General features: G+C 39.9%; 1 protein-coding gene across 16 annotated transcripts in view; it reads left to right on the top strand.

The window, feature by feature from the left end:
• The first annotated feature begins 11,629 nt into the window (after window positions 1-11,629).
• The window catches only part of GOLGB1 (golgin B1), a 76,243-nt gene continuing 63,049 nt past the window's right edge, over window positions 11,630-24,823 (top strand). For 12 of the 16 annotated variants that reach the window (XM_088837461.1, XM_055437922.2, XM_055437755.2 and 9 more), the window contains exons 1-4: window positions 11,631-11,766; window positions 22,412-22,506; window positions 23,969-24,121; window positions 24,319-24,471. In XM_088837461.1, coding sequence (XP_088693587.1) covers window positions 22,414-22,506; window positions 23,969-24,121; window positions 24,319-24,471 — 399 coding nt within the window. In that variant the 5' untranslated portion in view covers window positions 11,631-11,766; window positions 22,412-22,413. Of the gene's footprint in view, window positions 11,767-19,444; window positions 19,647-21,965; window positions 22,131-22,411; window positions 22,507-23,968; window positions 24,122-24,318; window positions 24,472-24,823 lie in introns of all 16 variants that reach the window. The other 4 variants (XM_055437257.2, XM_055437411.2, XM_055437339.2 and 1 more) reach the window with 4 other exon arrangements.

Raw genomic sequence — 24,823 nt, 5'->3', positions numbered from 1 at the left:
AAAAAAAAGATGAGGGGTGGAGAAGTAGGGAGAATAAAGTAGGGAGAATAGAGCCTCCAAGAGCTAGGAAATATACTAGCAGTATAACATGCAATTAACTGGAGTTCCAGAAGTAGAAGAAAGAGAAATGAGGTAGAAGAAGGTAAAGGAAAATGGCCAAGGACTTTTGAAAATTAATGAAATGGAAAAAAAAAAAGAAAATTAATGAAATGTAGATTCAATAATCCCAGAGAATCTCAGCAGGATAAATAACATTTATGTTAAAAATATAAAAGCACACCTAAATACATGATAGTTACATTGCTTCAAATCAAATATAAATAGAAAATCATGAGAGCAGAGAAAAAAGAAAAATCATATTCCAAGGAACAAATAGAGTTTTGCTAGATTTCTCATCAGAAAGTATACAAGCCTGAAGACAATGTTAATGACATCTTTAGAATGCTAAAAGAAAAAATTATCAACTCAGAATTCCATATACAACAAATGAAAGTAAAGATTTTTACAGAAAAACAAAGCTGATCATAAAGGAAAAACTTCAAAAAACGAAGATCATCGTATCAGGTCCCATCACTTCATGGTAAATAGATGGGGAAACAATAGAAACAGTGACAGACTTTATTTTCGTGGGCTCCAAAATCACTGTGGACAGTGACTTCAGCCATGAAATTAAAGATGCTTGCTCCTCAGAAGAAAAGTAATGACAAACCTAAATAGCATATTAAAAAGCAGACATTACTTTGCCAACAAAGGTCCGTCTAGTCAAAGCTATGGTTTTTCCAGTAGTCATATACAGATGTGAGAGCTGGACAATAAAAAAGGCTGAGCACCAAGGAATTGATGCCTTCAAACTGTGTTGCTGGAGAAGACTTGAGAGTCCCTTGGAGAGCAAGATCAAACCAGTCAATCCTAAAGGATATCAACCCTAAATATTCATTGGAAGGACTGATACTTGAAGCTCCAATACTTTCGCCACCTGATGAGAAGAGCCGACCCATTGGAAAAGACCCTGATGCTGGGAAAGAGTCAAGGTAGGAGGAGAAGGGGATGACAGAGGATGAGATGGTTGGATGGCATCACTGACTCAATGGACATGAGTTTGAGCAAACTCCAGGAGATGGTCAAGGACAGGGAAGCCTAGCGGGCTGCAGTCCACGGTGTCACAAAGAGTTGGACACAACTGAGTTGACACAACAACAAAGATTTTTTAGACAGAAGGAACAAGATAGAAATTAGATCTACACAAAGAAAAAAGTGAGGGAAATTGTAAAAATTAAATATAAAAGGATTTTTTCTTATTTTTAATCAATTTAAAAGTTAATTTACTGTCAAAGGTAGAGAATCTTAAAATCAGCAAAAGAGAAGTGACTTTTCATGTACAAAAGATCCTCAAAAAAATATCAGCAGAATTTTCATCAGAAATTTAACAGGCCAAAAAGCAGTGGGCCAATATATTTAAAGTGCTAAAAGAAAATACCTGTCAACAGAGAATCCTTTATCTGACAAAACTGTAATTCAGGAATGTGAGAGAAATTAAGACATTCACAGGGAAACAAAGCTGAGGAAGTTGATTATCACTAGACCTGCCCTGCAAGAATTGTTTAAGAGAGTCTACAGGGCAAAATGAAAGGACATTAGATAGTCAAAGCTGGTATAAAGAAACGAATATCTCTATGAAGGAATCTGGGTGATGGCAGGCATCTGACTGAAGACAACCGCATCTAAGAAAATGGAAACCCTACCACTTGGATGATTCGGTGTACATACCATGGATTCGTGGCTGTGGTTTTTCCTTAGACTCTTAATCATTTCCTATTTAGGACTGTTACAAAATAATCATTTCCTATTTAGGACTGTTACAAAATTCATATATGTAATGGCGATATGTAAAGTCTCAAAGGGTGCCAGAGAAGTTATACATTTAAAATAGGATCTAGGGGAGATAAAAGCATTTATAGGAATCACTCTCACGGGCCACACTTAATTTTAAAATAAAAGCAACTATGTGGAAACATTAGGCCTGTGCATGTGTGCTCAATCACTCAGTTGTATCCGACTCTTTTGTGACCCCATGGACTATAGGCCACCGGGCCCCTTTATCCATGGGATTTCCCAGGCATGAATATTGGAGTGAGAGGCCATTTCCTCCTCCAGGGGATCTTCTCCATCCAGGGATCGAACCCATGTTTGTTGCATCTCCTGCATCGGCAGGCAGATTCTTTACCACTGCACAACCTAGGAATCCCAATATTAGTCCAGTTTGTTTTAAAATGTCTATTTCTGACTTATCAATGAATTCTCTTGAGTTTGAAAATGTTTCAAATAAATGAGGGAAACATTATGTTCTCATAGACCTTATTTCTTCTTTGCCAAAGTATCAAGGGCATTCATGGCAACATAGCTATATTTCCATAGCTACTCACCCATATGAATTAAAGGGCTTCAAAATTATACTTCAAAAAATTGTTTGCTATTTCTTAATAAAATTTTTAACATTCTACTTACTTCAATTTTTCAATGAAATTTTTGAAGAGAGGTTCTATAGTTTCTTTATCAGCCAAAGAGAGGAACTGACTGAAGAGTTGTGTTCTGCAGGCAAAAGTTAACTGGCACATACCTAATGTCTGTAAGACTAAAAATGTTTGGAGAGTTGTAAATCTGTATGAAATAGTTGGATTAATGAGTTTCAAATTATATAACTCAGGCAACATAACTTTTCTTTAAAATTAATGTCAATCTTTTCTCTTTGGGCTTCCCTCGTGGCTCAGATGGTAAAGAATCTGCCTGCAGTGTAGGAGACCTGGGTTCAATACCTGGGTCGGGAAGATCCCCTGGAGACAGGAATGGCAACCCGTTCCAGTATTCTTGCCTGGAGAATCCCATGGACCAAGGAGTCTGGCAGGCTACAGTCCATGGGTCGCAAAGAGTCAGACACGATTCGGTGAATAACACTTTTCCCTTTAGGAGTCTACAGTATAAAACAACAATTTTCAATGTGTTGCTCATGGACCCCTGTAAGAGGCGGTCCTGAGACCCCTTCAGTTACCAAAGGGTCAAAACTATTTTCATAATAATACTAAGATGTTATTTGCCTTTTATACTGTGTTGATATTTACACTGATAGTACAGAAGCAATGGTGGTGAAACTGCTGGCACAAATCAAGACAGAGGCACCTGACTGCTGCAGTAACCACTGCATTCTTTATAGCCATGAATTCATAGTATTGGAAACAAAATATGACCTTCACTTAAGAATGTTCTTAATCAGTTCAGTAATAAATAAAGGAGTAAAAATTAATTTTAACTTCAACTTTAATATATTAATGTGAATTCACATTTGAATACATATCAATGTTAATTAAAAATAAAATTACATAAACCGACAATTCAGTAAATCATATTTGAAAATATTATATCTATTGTATCTGTATGTAGGAAATACTATTTTTGTGTGTGTTTTTCATCATTTCTGCACATTTGGTGATGATGTATTAGTAGACTGAACTCAGTCATGGTGGGTTTGCCTACACCCCAGAAATCAGTAAATGGTACTCCTGAAGAAATATTTTCCCCAGATGTTAAACATTTACAAGCACATCATTGGATATAACTGACTCATTGGAAAAGATCCTGATGCTGGGAAAGATTGAAGGCAGGAGGAGAAGGGGATATCAGAGGAAGAGATAGTTGGATGGCATCACCGACTCAATGGACATGAGTTTGAGCAAGCTCTGGGAGTTGGTGATGGACAGGGAAGCCTGGCGTGCTGCAGTCCATGAGGTCACAAAGAGTCAGACATGACTGAGGAACTGAACTAAACTGAACTGAAACAAAAGTTCAGTGGCATATGTGATTTTATGTGTCAACTTGATTAGGCTAAGGGATACCCAGACAGCTGGTAAAACATTATTTCTGGGTGTGTCTGTGAGACCATTTCTGAAAGAGATTAGCATTTGAATCAATAGACTGAATAAAGAAAATCTGCCTTCACCAATGTGAGCAGGCATTATCCATCTGCTGAGTGCCCGAACAGAAGAAAAAAGGTGAAAGAAGGGCAAATTTTTATTGTCTCTTTCTGAGCTAGGATGTCAGGCATAGTAGCTTCTGGTTCTCAGGCTTTTCAGACTCTGGGACTTAACACCAGCAGTCTCCAAGTTCTCAAGCCTTTGGCATCAAACTGGGAGTTATACCACTGACTCCCCTAGTATTCAGGCCTTTGGACTGGGACTAAATTATACCTCTGACTTTCCTGGTTCTCCAGTTTGCAAAAGGCAGCTTGTGGGACTTCTCATCCTTTATAACCAACAACTGAGCCAATTTCTATATTCAGTCTCAGTTCAGTCGCTCAGTCGTGTCCAACTCTTTGCGACCCCATGAAGTGCCTCCCTGTCTATCACCAACTCCCGGAATCTACCCAAACCCATGTCCATTGAGTCAGTGATACCATCCAACCATCTCATCCTCTGTCATCCCCTTCTCCTCCTGCCCTCAATCTTTCCCAGCATCAGGGTCTTTTCCAATGAGTCAACTCTTTGGATCAGGTGGCCAAAGTATTGGAGTTTCAACTTCAACATCAGTTCTTCCAATAAACACAAAGGACTGATCTCCTTTAGGATGGACTGGCTGGATCTCCTTGCAGTCCAAGGGACTCTCAAGAGTCTTCTCCAACACCACAGTTCAAAAGCATCAATTCTTCTGCGCTCAGCTTTCTTTATAGTCCAACTCTCACATCCATACATGAACACGGGAAAAACCATAGCCTTGACTAGGCGGACCTAGGTTGGCAAAGTAATGTCTCTGCTTTTTAATATGCTATCTAGGTTGGTCATAACTTTCCTTCCAAGGAGTAAGCGTCTTTTAATTTCATGGCTGCAATCACCATCTGCAGTAACTTTGGAGCCCCCAAAAATAAATCAGCCACTGTTTCCACTGTTTCCCCATCTACTTGCCATGAAGTGATGGGACCAGATGCCATGATCTTAGTTTTCTGAATGTTGAGCTTCAAGCCAACTTTTCCACTCTCCTCTTTCACTTTCATCAAGAGGCTCTTTAGTTCCTCTTCACTTTCTGCCATAAGGGTGGAGTCATCTGCATATCTGAGGTTATTGATATTTCTCCCAGCAATCTTGATTCCTGCTTGTGCTTCATCCAGCCCAGCATTTCTCATGATGTACTCTGCATATAAGTTAAATAAGCAGGGTGACAATATACAGCCTTGACGTACTCCTTTTCCTATTTGGAACCAGTCTGTTGTTCCATGTCCAGTTCTAACTGTTGCTTCCTGACCTGCATACAGGTTTCTCAAGAGGCAGGTCAGGTGGTCTGGTATTCCCATCTCTTTCAGAATGTTCCACAGTTTATTGTGATCCACACAGTCAAAGGCTTTCGCATAGTCAATAAAGCAGAAATAGATGTTTTTCTGGAACTCTCTTGCTTTTTCGATGATCCAGCAGATGTTGGCAATTTGATCTCTGGTTCCTCTGCCTTTTCTAAAACGAGTTTGAACATCTGGAAGTTCACGGTTCACGTATTGCTAAAGCCTGGCTAGGAGAATTTTAAGCATCACTTTACTAGCATGTGAGATAAGTGCATATATAACTATTTATCTATTAAAAAAGACACAGAGTTTCTCTGTTCTGGAGAACCCTAATCCTGAGTCCTAACTAATATTTAAGTATATTAGGCAGTCCTGAAACCTAAAAGTTTAAGAACTCTTGATCTAGCATAATCATTGCAGTATTAGTCTTTAGCAGTTTGTCCCTTCCCTAGTCTATTTGAGAATGTAAGTATATGCTATTCATAGACCCATCATCAAGCCATCCCACATTACCTCTTTTCAGGAACCTAATTATACTACTACTGCTACTGCTAAATAATAAACATTTATTGTGTGATATATGCCTGACTCTGGTAAGTATTTTATGATCATTATCTCATTTATTCCTTACAACAACCCTACAGATAGGAACATTTATAATTTTCATTTTATAGATGTGAAAACTGAAGCTGTGAGACATTGACTAATTCACCCAAGTTTAAAGCCAGGTCTATACAATTCTACAATGAACCCCTTATTCATTTCAGCTAATCATTTCCTCACTCACTCACTCATTTGGTACTTGAGATTTTTGTAGATATTTAATTAGTTGTGTGAAAATGTTCCATTTGTTTTACAGAACACTTCTTTAGAGTTGGGATGGTGCTCTATAATTTTTTTAGTCCCTTCACTATTACTGCAATGTGCTTAGTTGCTCAGTAGTGTTTGACTCTTTGCAACCCCCTGGACTGCAGCCCACCCGGCTTCTCTGTCTGTGGGATTCTCCTGGCAGGAACACTGGAGTGGGTAGCCGTTCCCTTCTCCAGGGGATCTTCCCAACCCAGTAATTGAACTGGGGTCTCCTGCATTGCAGGAGGATTCTTTACCAGCTGAGATACCAAAGAAGCCCATTTTTTATATATTATTGCAATACTTATGCACTTTGAGGTGTTCAATTAAAGACTGAGTTCTCAGTACTTGACAGAGTATCTGTTATATCAGAGATTTTAAACTAACATACTATTCAGTTAGTGAATACCTATAAGCATTTATGATGTAAAAAATCCTGTGCTAGATGCAGAAGGCAGATTCAGTTTCTGCTAATGGAGCTTATGTTCCAAAAGAAGAGATAACCATTTAACAAATAAATGATTTAATGTGTGATGACTACTATTTTGCAGGAAATAATGTGTACCTGAGAGTCACTTAATCTGAGAGATGGTGAGAAGAAGCCACTCAAAGAAGTGAAATAAAGAATGAATTGAGCAGCTCAAGGAGTAAAATAGGAGTGTTTCATGGAGAGAGAATGAAAAAATACTATATTTATTCAACCAATGTATTATGAAGAAGGTACAAAGGTAATTATTTGTTGAGTGTGGATTTGGCTAGCACACATGAAAAAGTGGTCTTGCCCTTCATTAAGAGACCAAGCAATTTTAAGTGCTTTGACTTTTCATGTAATACACTAAAAAAGAAAGCAGAATAGAAAGATTAAGTAAATCAAGTTAAAATAATAAATATGAAAGGAATAAACTGGCTTCATAGAATGCCCATATGACATGCAGAAGACAAGAGAGTGGAGGTGAGGTCCTAGATGGCTATCTCTAGAATATGCAACCCTCCACACTACACAAGTGTAAAGAAGTCACATAGTTTGATGGGAAAGAGTCTCCCAGGGAGCAGAAACTCTACACGTTTCCTTTCAGGAGTCCTATAAGGTGTCTTATTCCTGGATCTATAAATTATGCAGCCAAATCTTTCATTCATATTAACCAGTCTTTCCTATGCTTGTCAACTCAATTAAAATGTATGTAAGGAAAGGAAATGAGCCTGGTAATCTTGAAGGCTGAGATGAATAAAGCAGGAGAGAAAGTCTAGGGCTGTATTTACTTCAGGAATCAGAAGACAGGTTGTTAACTGCTGGTTATATAAAACCTATTAATAACTTAGTTTTGACTCTTGGTTGAATATACTTTGCTAAACAGCATGCTTAGAACTCTAAAGTAGTAAATGCAGTAAATATCTTAATTGTTAAATAAAGCTTCTAATAAAGATTAAGGAGAGTTCACTGAGCAGGACACACCTAGGACAATTTAAAGATGTATAGGAGGTCTATAGACTTTCTCACAATATCTGCTCTAAATGCAAATTATCAAATTTATTATATCAGCGATGGTGAAGTGACTTTGTTCATCTTGGTGATGTTCTTAACTAGGAATATTGATGAGGGTAGGCTTTAGTGATACAGTCCTTGAAAGTACCTATGAAGCATATCAGAGATGTCCTTTTGATGTGTAACTTGAGTTCTAGTGGCCTCTTTGTGCCAGTATATTCTCATTAAATACAGTTGTATCTCCTGAAGGACTTTTAGAGTACTCTCCAAAAGAGGGGCCTGCCACATTCCCTAGGATACATGATAAGAACATTCTTCAAACTGAAGGGCTAGAAAAGTCTCCAACACAAAGCTTGCTTAATGGCCTGAGATTTATTCTTAGATTTCAGGTGAAAAAATAAACCACATCAGTGCCTGACACATGGTTGGTGCTTAGTAAGTATTTGTTTAATCAGTATAGAATGAGAGGAATTTTCTCTCTGATTTCAGATTCCTCATGCTCTTGGCTGTAAGTGCCTCAGGATAAGAAAATCACCATTGCCTCACATGACTTCTTCATATATTGTAAATGCTCAGTAACAATTCATACAGAAATAGTACCTGAGTTGGGCTTCCCTGGTGGCTCAGAGGTTAAAGCGTCCGCCTGCAATGTGGGAGACCTGGGTTCAATCCCTGGGTCGGGAAGATTCCCTGGAGAAGGAAATGGCAACCCACTCCAGTATTCTTGCCTGGAGAATCCCATGGACGGAGGAGCCTGGTGGACTATAGTCCATGGGGTCGCAAAGAGTTGGACACGATTGAGCGACTTCACTCACTCTTATGGCATGAATGTTTTTTCTCCTCTACAAAATACCATGGAGCAGCTCCTAGAAAGACCATGCCTGGGAGACAACTCTCGTCCCCTCACAGGCAAGGAAGCCTGGCCTCTTCAGCTCTCCTCTTCTCCCATGTGCTAAGGTTACTGCTTGGCCCTGCCCCTTTGGGCAAAATTACTGCTTGAGGATGCTCAGAAAGAACTGAAAGATAGTATCAAGACAGGAGCATAAGTTGGCAAGTATCTGTATCTCTCAGACATCTCTGATACCTCTGAGAAGCCTGTACCAGAACATCCACTCTGCACTTAAAACCCTCTCAAGAAACAACCGGCCATCCTTGTTCCCCATCCCAAAGTTCATCCTGCAGGAGGTAAGGAGACACCTGCAGCTTCACAGATAGAAGAGGCCTTCAGATCCCAACCTCTTTCATCCTCAAAGATAGAACTATCTATAGGGACCCAGGGAGAGCAAAAACTGGAGCTGAGCTGGGAAATACACATCAAGGGCTGCTGTACCTTCCAAGTTTCAAGGAGACAAGAAGCTGAAACAAAAGTCATCAGGCCTGGTCTCAGTTTTCCTAAAGTCAGATCAGTCTCTCCATGGGTCTAGTGCCTAAACAGGAGTGCTAACATTCCCAGGAGGAAAAGTTCAAGAAAGTTCAAAAAAGAACAAAAGTTCCAATTCCTGTAGACAGCCTCCTCTGACATCAGATCTAGGAGTTAATTAATATGAAGGATGACTACCAATACCAACATGGAGACAAATGGCCTGAAATCTAGCTGATGTCATATTAGCCTCCATGGGACACCAGAGCAAGGCCCAAGTAGTTCACAGAGCAGCAGTCCCTCTGGTTTCATCATAGGTGGGACACCAGTTCCCATCTGCTGTGGCTGCATTCTGCAGGCAGTCCCTAGTAAAGAGATGGGCACCGAACTAAGCACAGGTATCTCTGCACTTCCAAAGGAACATCCCTGACTCATTACTTCTGAGAACCAGGGGTTTCAGAAGAACAATATATGCTTAAACTTTGAGTAGTAGATATTTGGTACATTCTGGATCCTTCTGGGATTTTTGCTGATGTAGAGAAATATAGCCGACAAAGACTCAGACCTCTGCAGCCAAGTATACATAGATACTTTCATACAAAGTCCAGATCTCATAATTTAGACTTCTTCATCCCCTCTGGAATCCTAATTCCTAAGGATTTTATTTGATGACTGTATTTAAATATAACTCACAGAGACCAGATACTTGAGAGGTCTGCAAATTATCAGGGAGAAATTTCAGCTGTTGATATAGTCAGCTGGGTGCCTTAACCCTGAACAGCTGCAGTTGATAATCAGCAACATTCCCCTGTTCACTGACCTCAAATAAAATCTCTGGGAGAGCCTGCAGAATAAGCCCTGCAAGCCCTGGTTCACGTTGGCCCTGGAAGGGCTGCCCTCTATGTTCCAAGTTTTAAGAAGTACAAGAGAAACAAAAGCCAGCATGCCTTGTCTCGGTTTTTCCAAAGCTGCAATCCCTTGAACCCACTATACCCCGTCTCTGCTAATTTTTCCCAAGGCATTTTGCCATCTACCATGTTAAGGTTGATCCTTGAACAGTGTGGGAATTAGGGGGACAGACCCTCTGCAGTCCTAAACCCTAGAATAAATCACAGTTGGTTCTCCCTATACCTGTTTCTTCCTTATAGGTGGTTCTGTATTCACAGGTTCAACCAACCACAGGCCAAGCAGTGTAATATATATTTTTTTTAATTAGTGCATAAGTGGACTAGTGCCACACAAACCTGTGCTGTTGAAGGGGCAACTGTTTTTCTCTCTCTTCGCTAAATTGTTATTTTCAAAAGGGCAGGAACTTTTATTTCTTGACTGCAGCTATATGTGCAGGTCCAAGAAAAGTACACAGTGATTACAGGCGATTACAATTTTAGATGGGTAGCGAGCAGAGGCCTTCAGTTCAGTCGCTCAGTCGTGTCCGACTCTTTGCGACCCCATGAATCACAGCACGCCAGGCCTCCCTGTCCATCACCAACTCCCGGAGTTCACTCAAACTCATGTCCATCGAGTCGGTGATGCCATCCAGCCATCTCATTCTCTGTCGTCCCCGTCTCCTCCCACCCCCAATCCCTCCCAGCATCAGACTCTTTTCCAGTGAGTCAACTCGTCGCATCAAGTGGCCAAAGTATTGGAGTTTCAGCTTTAGCATCAGTCCTTCCAATGAACACCCAGGACTGATCTCCTTACTGAACCTCAAAGGGTTATGTAAGGATTAGGGTGAGGATGCATATGGTGGGCTCAGTGCCTGGTACACAGTAAGACTCAACAATTCAAATAATACTCATTGTCAAGACAGTGCCTGAAATCACAGGAACTGGCTACTTTCCCTCCTTCCTTGGGGGTTTAAGGAGAGATGTACGTTTCCTGCGCTGTTACCGGAGCGCGTCACTGACTCCCATTCCAGGAACCGAACCCTCAGCCTCTGCGTAAGAGCCAATTTAAGCTCCACTTCTTAAAAGGCATTTCCTAGTATTCACAGTTCTCTCTCTCACTCATGTCCTTAGAAACACCCCTGACCGTTTCATACAGACGCCAGGTTCTAGCCCGAGTTTCATTAGTAAGTCACTGTTTGTCTTTGGGCGAGTCACTTTAAACTGATTCTCATTTTTCATCAGTAAAGGGAAAAGGTCATATTAGACAACCTACTTTCCGGCTGTAATATTTTATGACTCCACGAGCAAAACTCATATCGCCACTCCCTTCTCACGTCTCATTCAACAATCCTAATGGCAGCTGATTCCCGCTGTGCAGTGCCTCTGCAAAAGCCCAAGTCGTAATCTAAGTCAGGCACGGTCAACCTCATGGAGGAATTAGAAGAAATCGGCCGACCCATCCCACTTTGGAAACACCTGACCTTAAGCAGAACGCCCGCCCTCCCGGCATTTCCGGCTTTTCCACAGATTTTCTTCCGGAACACTTGCTCGCGTTTGACTCCGCCCTTGCTCCGCTCTTCAGAGTCCATTGGCTGTTTCTTTGAGGAAGCGGAGCATTTCCCGACATCAATTGGTCTCTCGCATTGTTGATGGGTTTAGTTACAAACAAGGCGTGCCTGGTCTCCCTGGTAACGCGCTGCCGGCCGTCCTGATTGGTCCATATCCTAATCCCGTCTTCCGTCCCAACTGCGAGTGGCTGAGTCCCTCGGCGGGGCGCGGCGGTGGTAGGTGTCGCGTACGGGATTCCTGAGCTGACGTGGCTTAAATTTGGGAGGGGGCAGCTGGAGCCTCCGGCGACAGCCTCTTCCAGGTGAGTGGGGGACATTCCCCAACTCTTCGCCTTCTTGAGTCTTGTAACGGTCACCCCCGCCACAGGGCCTGCGGGGCTGCCGAAGCAGCTACACTCGGTCCTCCCCCCGTCCCGCCTCTCCTGATTCAGCCCGGGATCTGGCCCTTCTATCCGCCTCCCTTCACCTACCAGGCCTAGTTGTAATCGTCCACACGCCTGCTGGCCCCGCCGGATGGCCTCGGGGTCGCCCTATGCGGCCTCTAGACACATATCCACTGTCTGTCCCCTCCCCAGGAAGTTTCTCCTCCGGGAGCGATGAAGAAAGGCGTTCCGGACAGTCCTCTCTTCACGGCCTTGTTCCCTGAGCGGCCTTCTCTGGCTGACCTGCGTACGCAGCAGCCAACGTCGGAGAGAACCTGCCGGGGCCCTGCGCTCCGGCCCTAAACAAACTTAGTGTAGGGAAGGGGAGGCGGGACCCAAACAGATCCAAAGTCTCGAGGGCAGAGATCGCAGAAACGTTGGGGATAATAATGCCAAAGAGGGCCTATAGAACGATCCCGCTAATGAGTTGCTGGAGAGATTCAGAGAAGGGAACTAATCGTGCGTTCCCATCAACACTAAAATCCCAGGAATCAGAGGTGGGCAGGCTGTAAGAGGAAAGGGAATCCTGAGGAGAGTTGGGGGGAGGCGGGGGGGGGGGACTTGATCTTGTTTTGGTGGTGTGGATTGTGTTTATTCTGCATAACAGGAATGACGTGTAGGAGTGTGAAAGGGAGGATGAGCCGCTAGACAACTGAGGAATTTTTGCCAGACTTAAAGAGTTCCAGTTGGTCTGTAGGGAGAAGACAGTTTAAGAGGGCCAGAGATATTTAAAAATCACTGGATAAGTACTTTCACATTTGGAAATAGCTGGAAGTTTTCTCAGCTTTTAAAGAATCTCAGTATATACACACTGCTATTTTTAAAATGGATACCCACCAAGGATCTACTGTATTATAGCACAGGGAACTCTGCTTAATGTTATGTTGCAGGCTGGGTGGGAGGGATACGTGTATATATATAGGTAAGTCCCTCGCCCTGCACTTGAAACTGTCAAATTATTAATCAATCAGGTATATTCCAATAGAAAATGAAAAGTTAAAAAAAAAAAGAATCTCACACTTCTGAACAAGCCGGCAGTGAAGAACTCCATACAGAAAGTCTGGAGGCCTTTTCAAAAGAATGAAGGAATTAAATTGGGATGGTCAGAATGATTATGAATGGTCAGAATCAGGAAATGTTATTTTGGGAAGTGGCAGGATATAGTCAAGGATTGATACCGGAAAAAACTGAAGAGAATTCAAAAACTTTAGACATAGTACACTGTTACACAGCTTTTAATTTTTATTCTTTGACTATGAAAGTATCATTTATGCTTTCCTCTTAACCGTGTTAAATTTGTTGGGCTACATCAGTAGTTTCCAAACATTTTTGACTGTTTGCTCTATCAGTAAAACATATTTGAGCAACGATCCTCTAAATACTGTATTCTGTTCTGTTCTGTTCAGTCGCTCAGTTGTGTCCGACTCTGCGACCCCGTGGACTGTAGCCTACCAGGTTTCTCCATCCATGGGATTCTCCAGGCAAGAATAGGGATCGAACCCCGGTCTCCCGCATTGGAGGCAGACGCTTTATATACTTAATTATAAATAGTATATTAATAGCACTGTAAATATATTATTTATAAACTATACAAAAACATATTAAAAAGGATGAAAAATTCCTCCTCATTTTCTGGGACTAGAGATTACATAAAGGTGTTTCCTTACTTTTTGAAAAGTGTTTGCATCCCTGAGAACTTCCAGATGGGGAGAATCCTTGTTTATTTTTTGAGGCCCTCCATTCCTCTGGGATGCAGCCTCTTTAAAATTAATCGTCTTTAGGATACAATTCTTTTTTTTTTTCTTCTGTTTGAATCTTAAATGTCTCTTTTTTCTTTCCCCTTTGTATTAGTGGATTAATTAAAGAGATGCTGATTTTATTCTTGTTGATAAAAAATAAATAATTCATAAACTTCTCTAGCTTAACAACTATTAGAAATTATTTGGGACACGTCTCCCCACTGATCATTACATACTGGCTTATTGTTGCTGCTGCTGCTGCTGCTAAGTCACTTCAGTCGTGTCCAACTCTGCGTGACCCCATAGACGGAAGCCCACCAGGCTCCCCCGTCCCTGGGATTCTCCAGGCAAGAACACTGGAGTGGGTTGCCATTTCCTTCTCCAATGTGTGAAAGTGAAAAGGGAAAGTGAAGTCGCTCAGCCTTTTGTAGTGAATTTACTTTTACCAAAAGCACGTATTGCTGATTTTATATTAGCTTAATTAAAAATGGAGTATTACAGATCCTAACATCCTTTCATATAGTGGCTTATTGTTAGGAACCACTATATGAAAGGATGTTAGGATCTGTAATACTCCATTTTTAATTAAGCTAATATAAAATCAGCAATACGTGCTTTTGGTAAAAGTAAATTCACTACAAAAGTATATCAAAACACAGATCTCTTTCTCTGCTATATACTGATCCTTTTCCCCATTCTGTACTTCCTAGAAGTACGCACTGTAAATAATTTCTTTATTGTTAAGAAATTTTCTAATCATATTCAAGCACATTTGTAGTAAACATCTCCTTTTCTCTCTCACACAAGTTGAATAATAATGTAACTGTTATTTTACACTTTTTTTGTCTCTTAATACTAAAAGGTGGTTTTTCCTTATCCATAAGTATAAAACTACTCCGTTCTCTTAAAAGGATGTTCAGCTTTGCCTTGTAGAAGTATCAAAATATATTTAGCCTGTTCCCTACTGATGGACATGGAGATTGTTTTCAGTCATTAGCCATCCCAAATACCGCTGTAGTGAATAGCATGTACGTATATCCTTTGTGCCCTTGCGTGAGCCTATCTATAGTATAAGTAATATGGAATTCTCTGGGGCCCTACCACTCTGAGTCATTTCACTTTACTACTGTTGAAAAAAAAAAAAAGTGGTTATGTAACTATAAGTATATATAAGCATATGAGTGCCCTCATGCCTCCAAGCCCTATTTTCAGCCCCAGTAAAGAATGTTGGGTGATGAGCTTGCTCAGAAAATAGGTTATCATCTGTATCTCTACCAGTCAAGAAGCTTTGTCGAGCTATGTGACTGGGAAAATAGCCTCCCTATGCCTTAGTTTATTCACATTAATACTGGGGATATCCAAAGAACCTCCTTGGAGTTGTTTTAATAATAAAATAAGTGAAATGATCAGGATAAATAATTATAAGTAAAGTGATTAGAGTAATACTTAGTACATAGTACTGTGTATATAGATTATATTACTACCATTTATTTCTAAATTTCTTGAATGAAAACAGTAGTTTTTTTGTATCATGAAAAATAGTTTTTCATTTTCTAATTCTAAAATTATATCATAATATTGCATATGATTTTCCCAGGTATATAGCACCATTCCTATTTGTTTCTCAAACTGGTTGAGGATCACCTAGAATTAAGGAAAACTACTGAGGGGCAATTAAACATGCATTGAATAAGTTTGAGGAGTGACCTGGAACTAATACCATTATCTATCTGTGTTGTTGTTTCAGTGGGAAAATGTGATTAAATTCCAAAGCAAATGGTGTGTATGCATGTAGTCACAGACATACACTCACTGGCTTCAGTTAGTTTATTTTCCCATGCATTTTGTACTGGATTCTCTGTGGTTAGGGGCATGCCGTACATTTCTTTTTATATTTTTGTGATTCTTAGCATAATACTCCACACGGAGTGGATATTTTGAAAATTATTATTAGCAGTGAAGACTGAGAAAAGAAGACTCATTGAATTCTAAATGCCACCTCAACACAAAAGTGTTGAGATCCTGTGGCAGAGTTTGTAGAAGGTGTGGCCAGCACTGACTTTGACAGATTGTTTTATTTGCCTGAATGTTTTATTGAACTCCAGCCTTGGCATAAAGCTTTTTATTTTATTCTTTTCCCAAGTTGCTATTTGTGATTTTGGTGCTTTATATAATAACAGCAAGAGTGCCGATTGTCCCGTAGTCACAGATATTCCTTAAATGAATTTATTACTATATATTTCCCCCTTTACTAATTTTTATATGTGCATTGACCCATTTCTATCCCACAGTGAGCCTATCCGAGGCAGAGATCCATATTTCTTCATTTAACTTAAGCATGGCTACTTGTGGCTCTCTTGCCCTCAAGTCCCCAACCTCTGAGCTGCCTAAAGCACTTAACTGTAGGTGCCTAGGATGGCTTTCATTTTACACTGCTATGAATTCCTTTAATGTCACCAGCTACAGAAATCACTCTTGCATCATGGAGTCATAATACTGGGCATTAGGATGCTCCTTGTTAATCTTATTCATTTTAAGATGTGGAAACTGGCAAGTGACTTACCAGTATAATACAATGTAATACAACATTGTGCTGGAGGCAGGACTGAAAACTCAGTGCCTGGCTCCCAATATTTTGCTCTTCCCACTGTGCCATCTACTCAGGACCTCTCAGGATTGTTGAATCAGTCTTTGACAAATTCCTTTTACTTTGGCCTGAAGTAATTCTTCCCTGGTACTGATCTTTCCCTTCAAATATAAAAATTTTTAAACAGTTGCGAGAGAACACATTTTCCATTGAATGAGCATTTATCTTATTCAATAATGCTTACTTAGCTGAGGGATCTTAAAAAGTTTTAGTTTCTCTGAGTGTCAGTTTTTTCATCTATAAAAGATGAGGATGATGATAATATATATTTTGCAGATTTAATGATTATGAAAAAATGTATATAGAGTGTTTGATATAGATGTTCAGTAATTGTTACCGTTAATATTATCATTATCCTATGTTCATCTATATGTGTTGTTCATGTGCAATAATTAGTAGGATGCTGACCCTTCTAGATATCAAAATCTCATGTGTTGTAATGGTGAAATTGGGGGCAGTGTTAGCTTTGAGAAATATTCAGGATTTTAATTTTACATTTGGAAAATGAAAATTAAAAAATTCATATTTTCACAATAGAAATTACATGTCGGTCACATTCTTTGTGGCTAATGATGATATGTAAAAAAATTGATTTAGGCATACCATCCTGGCTGTTTTTCATTTTTTGAACAAATTCTTCATAGCATGCAGTGCTGTTTGATAGCATTTTACACACAGTAGAATTTCTTTGAAAATTGGAGTAGATCCTCTCACACCCTGCCACTACTTTATCAACCAAGTTTATGTAATATTCTAAATGCTTTGTTGTCATTTCAACAGTCTTCATAGTTTGTTCACCAGTAGTAGATTCCATCTCATGAAACCACTTTCTTTGCTCATCTAGAAGCAGCAACTCCTCGTCTGTAAAAGATTTATCTTGAGATTGCAGCGATTCAGTCACATTTCAGCCTCTGCTTTTAATTCTATTGATAGTTCTCTTACTGTTTCCATCACAGTTGCACTTCTTCCTCAAAAATCTTGAGCCCCTTAAAGGTCATCAGTGAAGGTTGGACTTGACTTCTCCCAAACTCATGTTAATGTTTGTGAAAATGAGATAAGACAAGGAGGTCATTAATCACAGACCAGTGACTAGGGAGAGAAGGGTTAATTTATAAGATCTGGCCTTTTAAATTATTTTGGCCTCAGCTCCCTTCCCTGGAGATAACAATATTATTTTCTTCATGGTATAGAGAGAACATCCTCCATATGAGTGTTTTAGCTCTTCCTTTTATCAGCATACTCTACCTGTACCTGCTGTTTTCCAGCTATCTTTAGCTCAAAAAATAATCCTTATGCCAAGTGGCGTATTTTGGAATGAGTGGCACATTCTGCTACCCTTTGGTTCCCCCTTCTTCCTTGGATGACTATGAATCTTGTGGCTTGGGTGTTTTTTCTATATCCATGTTTACTCTGGAGTTTGTGGGAAACTTTGTCTCATTATTTGTTGCTTGTTTGTTTTAGTAAAGACTGTCTATGGGTTTTTAAAATTTTGTTATCTAGTTGTTTTGTCTATTTTTATATGGGAATTTAGGAAGATCCAAAAGGAATGCTGTCTGCTGCTACCATCTTCTCAGAGTCCCATAAGTTGGTTGTATTTTTTTTTTCTGCTATTATTCTTAACAGAGTCTGAAAAATCTGAAGGTAAAGTGATTATGTTTGGTAAGTTAGGTTCTATTATGACTCTTTGATTAGTACAAATTTCTGTGCCTAATAAAGACTCTTTAGTTATAGTATTCATTTCCTTCAGTAATGGTTCCTACAGAAAATTGAATCGCTACAGTAGAAAAGAAAGTTTAGAGTCTATCTCCTGGTGAGTTTTGTTTGTTTTCTTAACAACTGTATTTATGAGTCTCATAACTTGATGAGTGATTATTATGTTCCTTCAGTTCAGTCACTCAGTTTTGTCTGACTCTTTGTGATCCCATGGACTGCAGCACACCAGGCCTCCCTATCCATCACCAACTCCCAGAGTTCACTCAAACTCATGTCCATTGAGTCGGTGATGCTATCCAACCATGTCATCCTCTGTTGTCCACTTCTCCTCCTGCCTTCAATTTTTCCCAGCATCAGGGTCTTTTCAAATGAGTCAGTTCTTTGTATCAGGTGGCCAAAGTATTGGAGTTTCAACTCCAGCATCAGTCCTTCCAATGAATATTCAGAACTGATTTCCTTTAGAATGGACTGTTGGATCTCCTTGCAGTCCAAGGGATTCTCAAGAGTCTTCTCCAACACCACAGTTCAAAAGCATCAATTCTTTGGCCCTCAGCTTTCTATAGTCCAATTCTCACATCCATACATGACTACTGGAAAAACCATAGCCTTGACTAGACAGACCTTTGTTGACAAAGTAATATCTCTGCTTTCTAATATGCTGTCTAGGTTGGTCATAGTTTTTCTTCCAGGGAGCAAGCGTCTTTAAATTTCATGGCTGCAGTCACCATCTGCAGTGATTTTGGAGCCCATAAAGATAAAGTCTCTCACTATTTCCATTGTTTCCCCACCTATTTGCCATGAAGTGATGGGACCATGATATTAGTTTTCTCATTGTTGAGTTTTAAGCCAACATTTTCACTCCCCTGTTTCACTTTTATCAAGAGGCTCTTTAGTTCTTCTTCGCTTTCTGCCATAAGGGTACTGTTATCTGCATATCTGAGGTTGTTGATATTTCTCCCGGCAATCTTGATTCCAGCTTGTGCTTCACCCAGCCCCGCATTTTGCATGATGTACTCTGCATAGACATTAAATAAGCAGAGTGACAATATAAGCCTTGACATACTCCTTTCCTGATTTGGAACCAGTCTGTTGTTCCATGTCCAGTTCTAACTGTTACTTCATGACCTGCGTATAGATTTCTCAGGAGGCAGGTCAGGTGGTCTGGTATTCCCATCTCTAAGAATTTTCCACAGTTTGTTGTGATCCACACAAAATTTTGGCATAGTCAGTAAAGAAAAAGTAGATGTTTTTCTGGAACTCTCTTGCTTTTTCGGTGATCTAGCAGATGTTGGCAATTTGATCTCTGGTTCCTCTGCCTTTTCTAAATCCAGCTTGAACATCTGGAAGTTCACAGTTGAAGCGTAGCTTGGAATTTTGACCATTATTTTGCTAGTGTGTGAGATGAGTGCAATTGTGCTATAGTTTGAACATTCTTTGGCATTGCCTTTCTTTGGGATAGGAATGAAAACTGACCATTTCCAGTCCTGTGGCCATTGCTGAGTTATCCAAATTTGGTGGCATATTGAGTGCAGCACTTTCACAGCATCATCTTTCAGGATTTGAAATAGCTCAGCTGGAATTCCATCGCCTCCACTAGCTTTGATGGTAATGATGCTTCCTAAGGCCCACTTGACTTCTCATTCCAGGATGTCTGCCTCTAGGTGAGTGATCACACCATCGTGGTTATCAGGGTCATGAAGATCTTTTTTGTACAGTTCTTCTGTGTATTCTTGCCACCTCTTCTTAATATCTTCTGCTTCTGTTAGGTCCATACCATTTCTGTCCTCTATTGTACCCATCTTTGCATGAAATTATGTTCCTAAGCACTTGTGTATGACTCTTACATTGCCATTTCAGTATTTATGTATGTAGTTAAATATGGTCCTGTGTTGCCCTCCTAGGAGTGATTCTCTCTTCCTTTCCTGTTTTATGCATCTTTTCAAAATGCCGTATACTGCTTATCTTAGTTACCTGTTACAGAAACAAAGAGCTTCCCTGGTAGCTCAGCTGGTGAGGAATTGGCCTTCTATGCAGGAGATCCCGGTTCTATTCCTGGGTTGTGAAGATCCCCTGGAGAAGGGACAGTCTACCCTCTCCACTATTCTTGGGCTTCCCTTGTGGCTCAGATGGTAAAGAATCTGCCTGCAATGTGGGAGACCTGGATTTGATCCCTGGGTTGGGAAGATCGCAACCCACTCCAGTGTTTCTGTCTGGAGAATCCCCGTGGACAGAGGTGCCTGGCAGGCTACAGTCCATGGAGTTGCAAAAAGTCGGACATGACTGAGTGACTAAGCACAGCATAGAAACAAATGTCTTGCCATTTCTTAATTAGGGAACGTGGCTGCCCTAAACACTATTAATACTCTAAGTAAAAGATAATGATAGCAGTCTAGTTTTATTCATGTGCTTATTTTGTGCTTTAGCTTTTACGTTTCTATTTCTTCCTGCTGAGGATTTTAAAAGCCAAATAATATTTTTTTAGTCAGCATAAAATTTACCATAATTGCATATGATAATGCTATGCACAGTCCAGTTTATTTTTATTTTTCCTATCAGAACATTCTGAAAGAGATGGGAATACCAGACCACCTGACCTGCCTCTTGAGAAACCTGTATGCAGGTCAGGAAGCAACAGTTAGAACTGGACATGGAACAACAGACTGGTTCCAAATAGGAAAAGGAGTACGTCAAGGCTGTATATTGTCACCCTGCTTATTTAACTTATATGCAGAGTACATCATGAGGAACACTGGGCTGGAAGAAGCACAAACTGGAATCAAGATTGCTGAGAGAAATATCAATAACCTCAGATATGCAGATGACTCCACCCTTATGGCAGAAAGTGAAGAGGAACTAAAGAGCCTCTTGATGAAAGTGAAAGAGGAGAGTGGAAAAGTTGGCTTGAAGCTCAACATTCAGAAAACTAAGATCATGGCATCTGGTCCCATCTCTTCATGGCAAGTAGATGGGGAAATAGTGGAAACAGTGTCAGACTTTGTTTTTTGGGGCTTCAAAATCACTGCGGATGCTGATTGCAGCCATGAAGTTAAAAGACGCTTACTCCTTGGAAGGAAGGTTATGACCAACCTAGATAGCATATTAAAAGGCAGAGACATTACTTTGCCAACAAAGGTCCGTCTAGTCAAGGCTCTGGTTTTTCCAATGGTCATGTATGGATGAAAGAGTTGGACTGTGAAGAAGGCTGATCACTGATGAATTGATGCTTTTGAACTGTGGTGCTGGAGAAGACTCTTGAGAGTCCCTTGGACTGCAAGGAGTTCCAACCAGTCCATTCTAAAGGAGATCAGTCCTGGGTGTTCATTGGAAGGACTAATGCTAAAGCTGAAACTCCAATACTTTGGCCACCTCATGTGAAGAGTTGACTCACTGGAAAAGACTCTGATGCTGGGAGGGATAGGGGGCAGGAGGAGAAGGGGACGACAGAGAATGAGATGGCTGGATGGCATCACCGACTCGATGGACGAGTTTGGGTGAACTCCAGGAGTTGGTGATGGACAGGGAGGCTTGGCGTGCTGTGATTCATGGGGTCGCAAAGAATCAGACAGGACTGAGCGTCTGAACTTAACTGATCAGAACATTAATATTCTCACTTTTAAGGGCTTTATGGACTGACAAGTGATACCTTTCTAAATGAATGAATGATTAAATAAATAAGGAAGAAAAGAGAAAGAGTATGTGTGGGAGGCTGGTTTTCAGGTTGTTTCTTCTTAAGTGAGATTTGGGGCTTGTTATCTTTTAAGGCATAGTTCATCTATGTTGATGAATTTATAGGCATAGAGTTATTTATAGTTTTCCTTAGGTCAGTAGTAATGTTTCTTTCCTCTTTCATATCTGATGTTAATAATTTGCGTCTTCTCTCTTTTTTTGTTGTTAGCCTAACTTAGCTTTGTATATTTTATTCATTTCTTCCAAGAATCAACTTTTGGTTTTATTCATTTTCTCTATTTTTCTATTTTCAGTTTTATTTCTGCAGGTAAAAAGAAAAACATTTGTTGAACAATGGAGTGTAATTGACAGATTCGAAGTGGACAGTAGTCTGACAGGGGAAAGAATAGTTAGAATTCCATGTTTGCCCATGAAATTATGGTTAAAGAAAACCTGTAAGCATTAAAGATAACCTTTAGGTATATTATTTTGTATTAACAATTATGTATTTGTATTTCATTTAAAAAATATTAGTGATGGTGCTTAAAAATCTCTGTGTAGTTATCACTGAAAGGAACAGTGTTTTACTCACTGTATATACTCAGAAGCCTTTTTAAATCCATTATCATGCTGTGTAGTCTAATATATATATATGTATATCACCTACACAGTTTTCCTATTTCACTTATAGATGATACAGTTACCATCATAGGAGAAACATGTATCCATTTGACGATTCTTATGTTTTCTTTTCTTGCAGAAATGCTGAGTCGCCTGTCAGGATTAGCAAATGTCGTTTTACATGAATTATCAGGAGATGACACTGATGAGAATATGAGGGCTTCCTTAGAACCTGTGAGTAGCTCTGTTCTGAATTAAGCTGATGAGATGTATATTCCATGTTCTTCTGATGATAGTAATTTAAAATGAGGGTGAGCAGCCTTACGCTAGGTGGAAGAGAAGATTAAGAAAAATATTGATACTTTGTAAATGATCCTTTTCCTTTAAGGTTGTAGCCTATAAGGCCCAGTAATGGAAATCAAGTCCTGGATAAGATTAGAAAGATTGTCTTCATTTGTCCCCCTGGGGCTTATTTAGTACTAGATTGTTTTAACTCAGGTATGTTCTCTTGTTTTACAGGAAATGTCTGAAACAAGAAATGGAGCAACTTTCTGGTTTCAGGCTGTTTGCCATTATAAACTCATCTAGTCCTTCTCTTATAGTTTGTATTATAGTTTTTGAAGGTCACATAGGAATCAAAGAAAGTCCTTTCACTTTCTGAAAAGACAACCAGTGTTACCTGGTGGTTAAGAGAATTTTATTCAACCACTCTCTTAATTTTAAATTTTAGGCTCTTTCACTTAATCTTTGCTTCCCTTTATTTTTCACTTTGGTAAAATTAGTATGATAAGACTGTAAATGAGATAATGTTTGTAAATGGTTGCTGCTGCTGCTGCTGCTGCTAAGTCACTTCAGTCGTATCCAACTCTGTGTGACCCCATAGACGGAAGCCCACCAGGCTCCCCTGTCCCTGGGATTCTCCAGGCAAGAACACTGGAGTGGGTTGCCATTGCCTTCTCCAATGTGTGAAAGTGAAAAGTGAAAGTGAAGTCGCTCAGTCGTGTCCGACCGTTAGCCACCCCATGGACTGCAGCCTACCAGCCTCCTCCATCCATGGGATTTTCTAGGCAAGAGTACTGGAGTGGCTTGCCATTGCCTTCTCCATTCTAAATGGTTAACATTTACAAAATAATATGTATTGCAATGGCTCTGATAATAATTATTGGATAATAATAATATTGGGTAATTATTGAAAAGATTTCTTTTTAAAATTAAACCATTTTTAAAATTTTTATTTCCCATGCCAGGTAAGTATGAGTATGTCTCTGTCCACCCCCACATAGCATTAAATGCCTTATACTATACATACACATTCACTTCACTCCCCCTCCCTACCCACCCTCATCCTCTACCCTCAGCCATCCTCTACACCCCCTCTTTTGCAACTCTCATCTGTTCCAAACAGCTCTTCTAATAAAACCCAAGCAATATCTCTGGAGGGTTTTCCCCAGCCTAAGGAATTCAGTCCCAAAGAATTATACCACTAGACTGAAAGATTTACATAAGCCAGGCCCCATTCTTGACACCTAAGGCCCCTTCTTTCCTCCAATCCATACTCTGCCCTTGAACCCCCATCTCCTTGGAAAGATTTCTTAAGTAAGGACAAGAGATAAGATGAAGTTGGAATGAAGAAACTCCTGTTGGGAAGTTTATACCTTTTCACTCGTAAATTGGCACCCTTTTGTCTAAATACCAGGAATTACCCCAAGAATCTGACATGGAATTTAATGATAGAACACAAGAGGATGTTCTGGAGCGCCTGGCTTATGCAGAACAGTTGGTGGTGAAACTAAAAGAAATCATTAGACAGAAGGATGCTGAATTGCAGCAGAAGGATGAAGTTCTACAGGTACCATTGTCCTTTCTTGCCAAGCATTTGATAAAAGACAGACATAATAGTAACTTCAGTTTTTCTCTTCACTTAGATTATTAGAGAATCTGATTTCCCTAATACCGTAAGATGATGCCTACTGGGAATAACTTTTGTTATATACTGGATAAGTGATAAATAACATTTGTGTATTTACCATCATTGTTCTCTGACAGGAAGAAAGAAAAGCTGCTGATAACAAAATTAAAAAGCTAAAACTTCATGCTAAGGCCAAATTAACCTCTTTGAATAAACACATAGAAGAGATGAAGGCACAAGGAGGGACTGTTCTGTCCACCGAACCTCAGTCAGAGGAGCAACTCTCCAAGGTATAGTGACTGGGTATAATATACACTTCCTCAGGAGCAAAAGCCTCTCATTACAGCAGATCAGATTATGAAGCTGAAGTAATACAGCACTAAATTCTGTCCTTTTATTGAGCTCGCAGTCTAACTGGGCTATGGACCAAGCACAGAATAAAAGGCTAACAAAAAACATGGAAGTTAAATATCAGTTGTAACCTACACTTGCAGAGAACTAAAAAGGCTAACAAGAAGTGAATATTGAAGTGAGGCATTTAGCTTTTGAATCCTTGATTAGAAGAGTAAACTAGGTGATCTCTAAGGTTTCTCCCAGCTCTGAAATTCTTTAATTTAGTGACAGAATATGTTTTGTCTTTAG

This window comes from Moschus berezovskii, chromosome 1 (assembly GCF_049115385.1).
Source record: "Moschus berezovskii isolate FMDL1 chromosome 1, NW_MosBer_1.0, whole genome shotgun sequence".
Classification (NCBI taxonomy): Eukaryota; Metazoa; Chordata; class Mammalia; order Artiodactyla; family Moschidae; genus Moschus; species Moschus berezovskii.
Note: the sequence above shows the minus strand (reverse complement) of the source record. Positions and strands in the feature narration are given on the sequence as shown.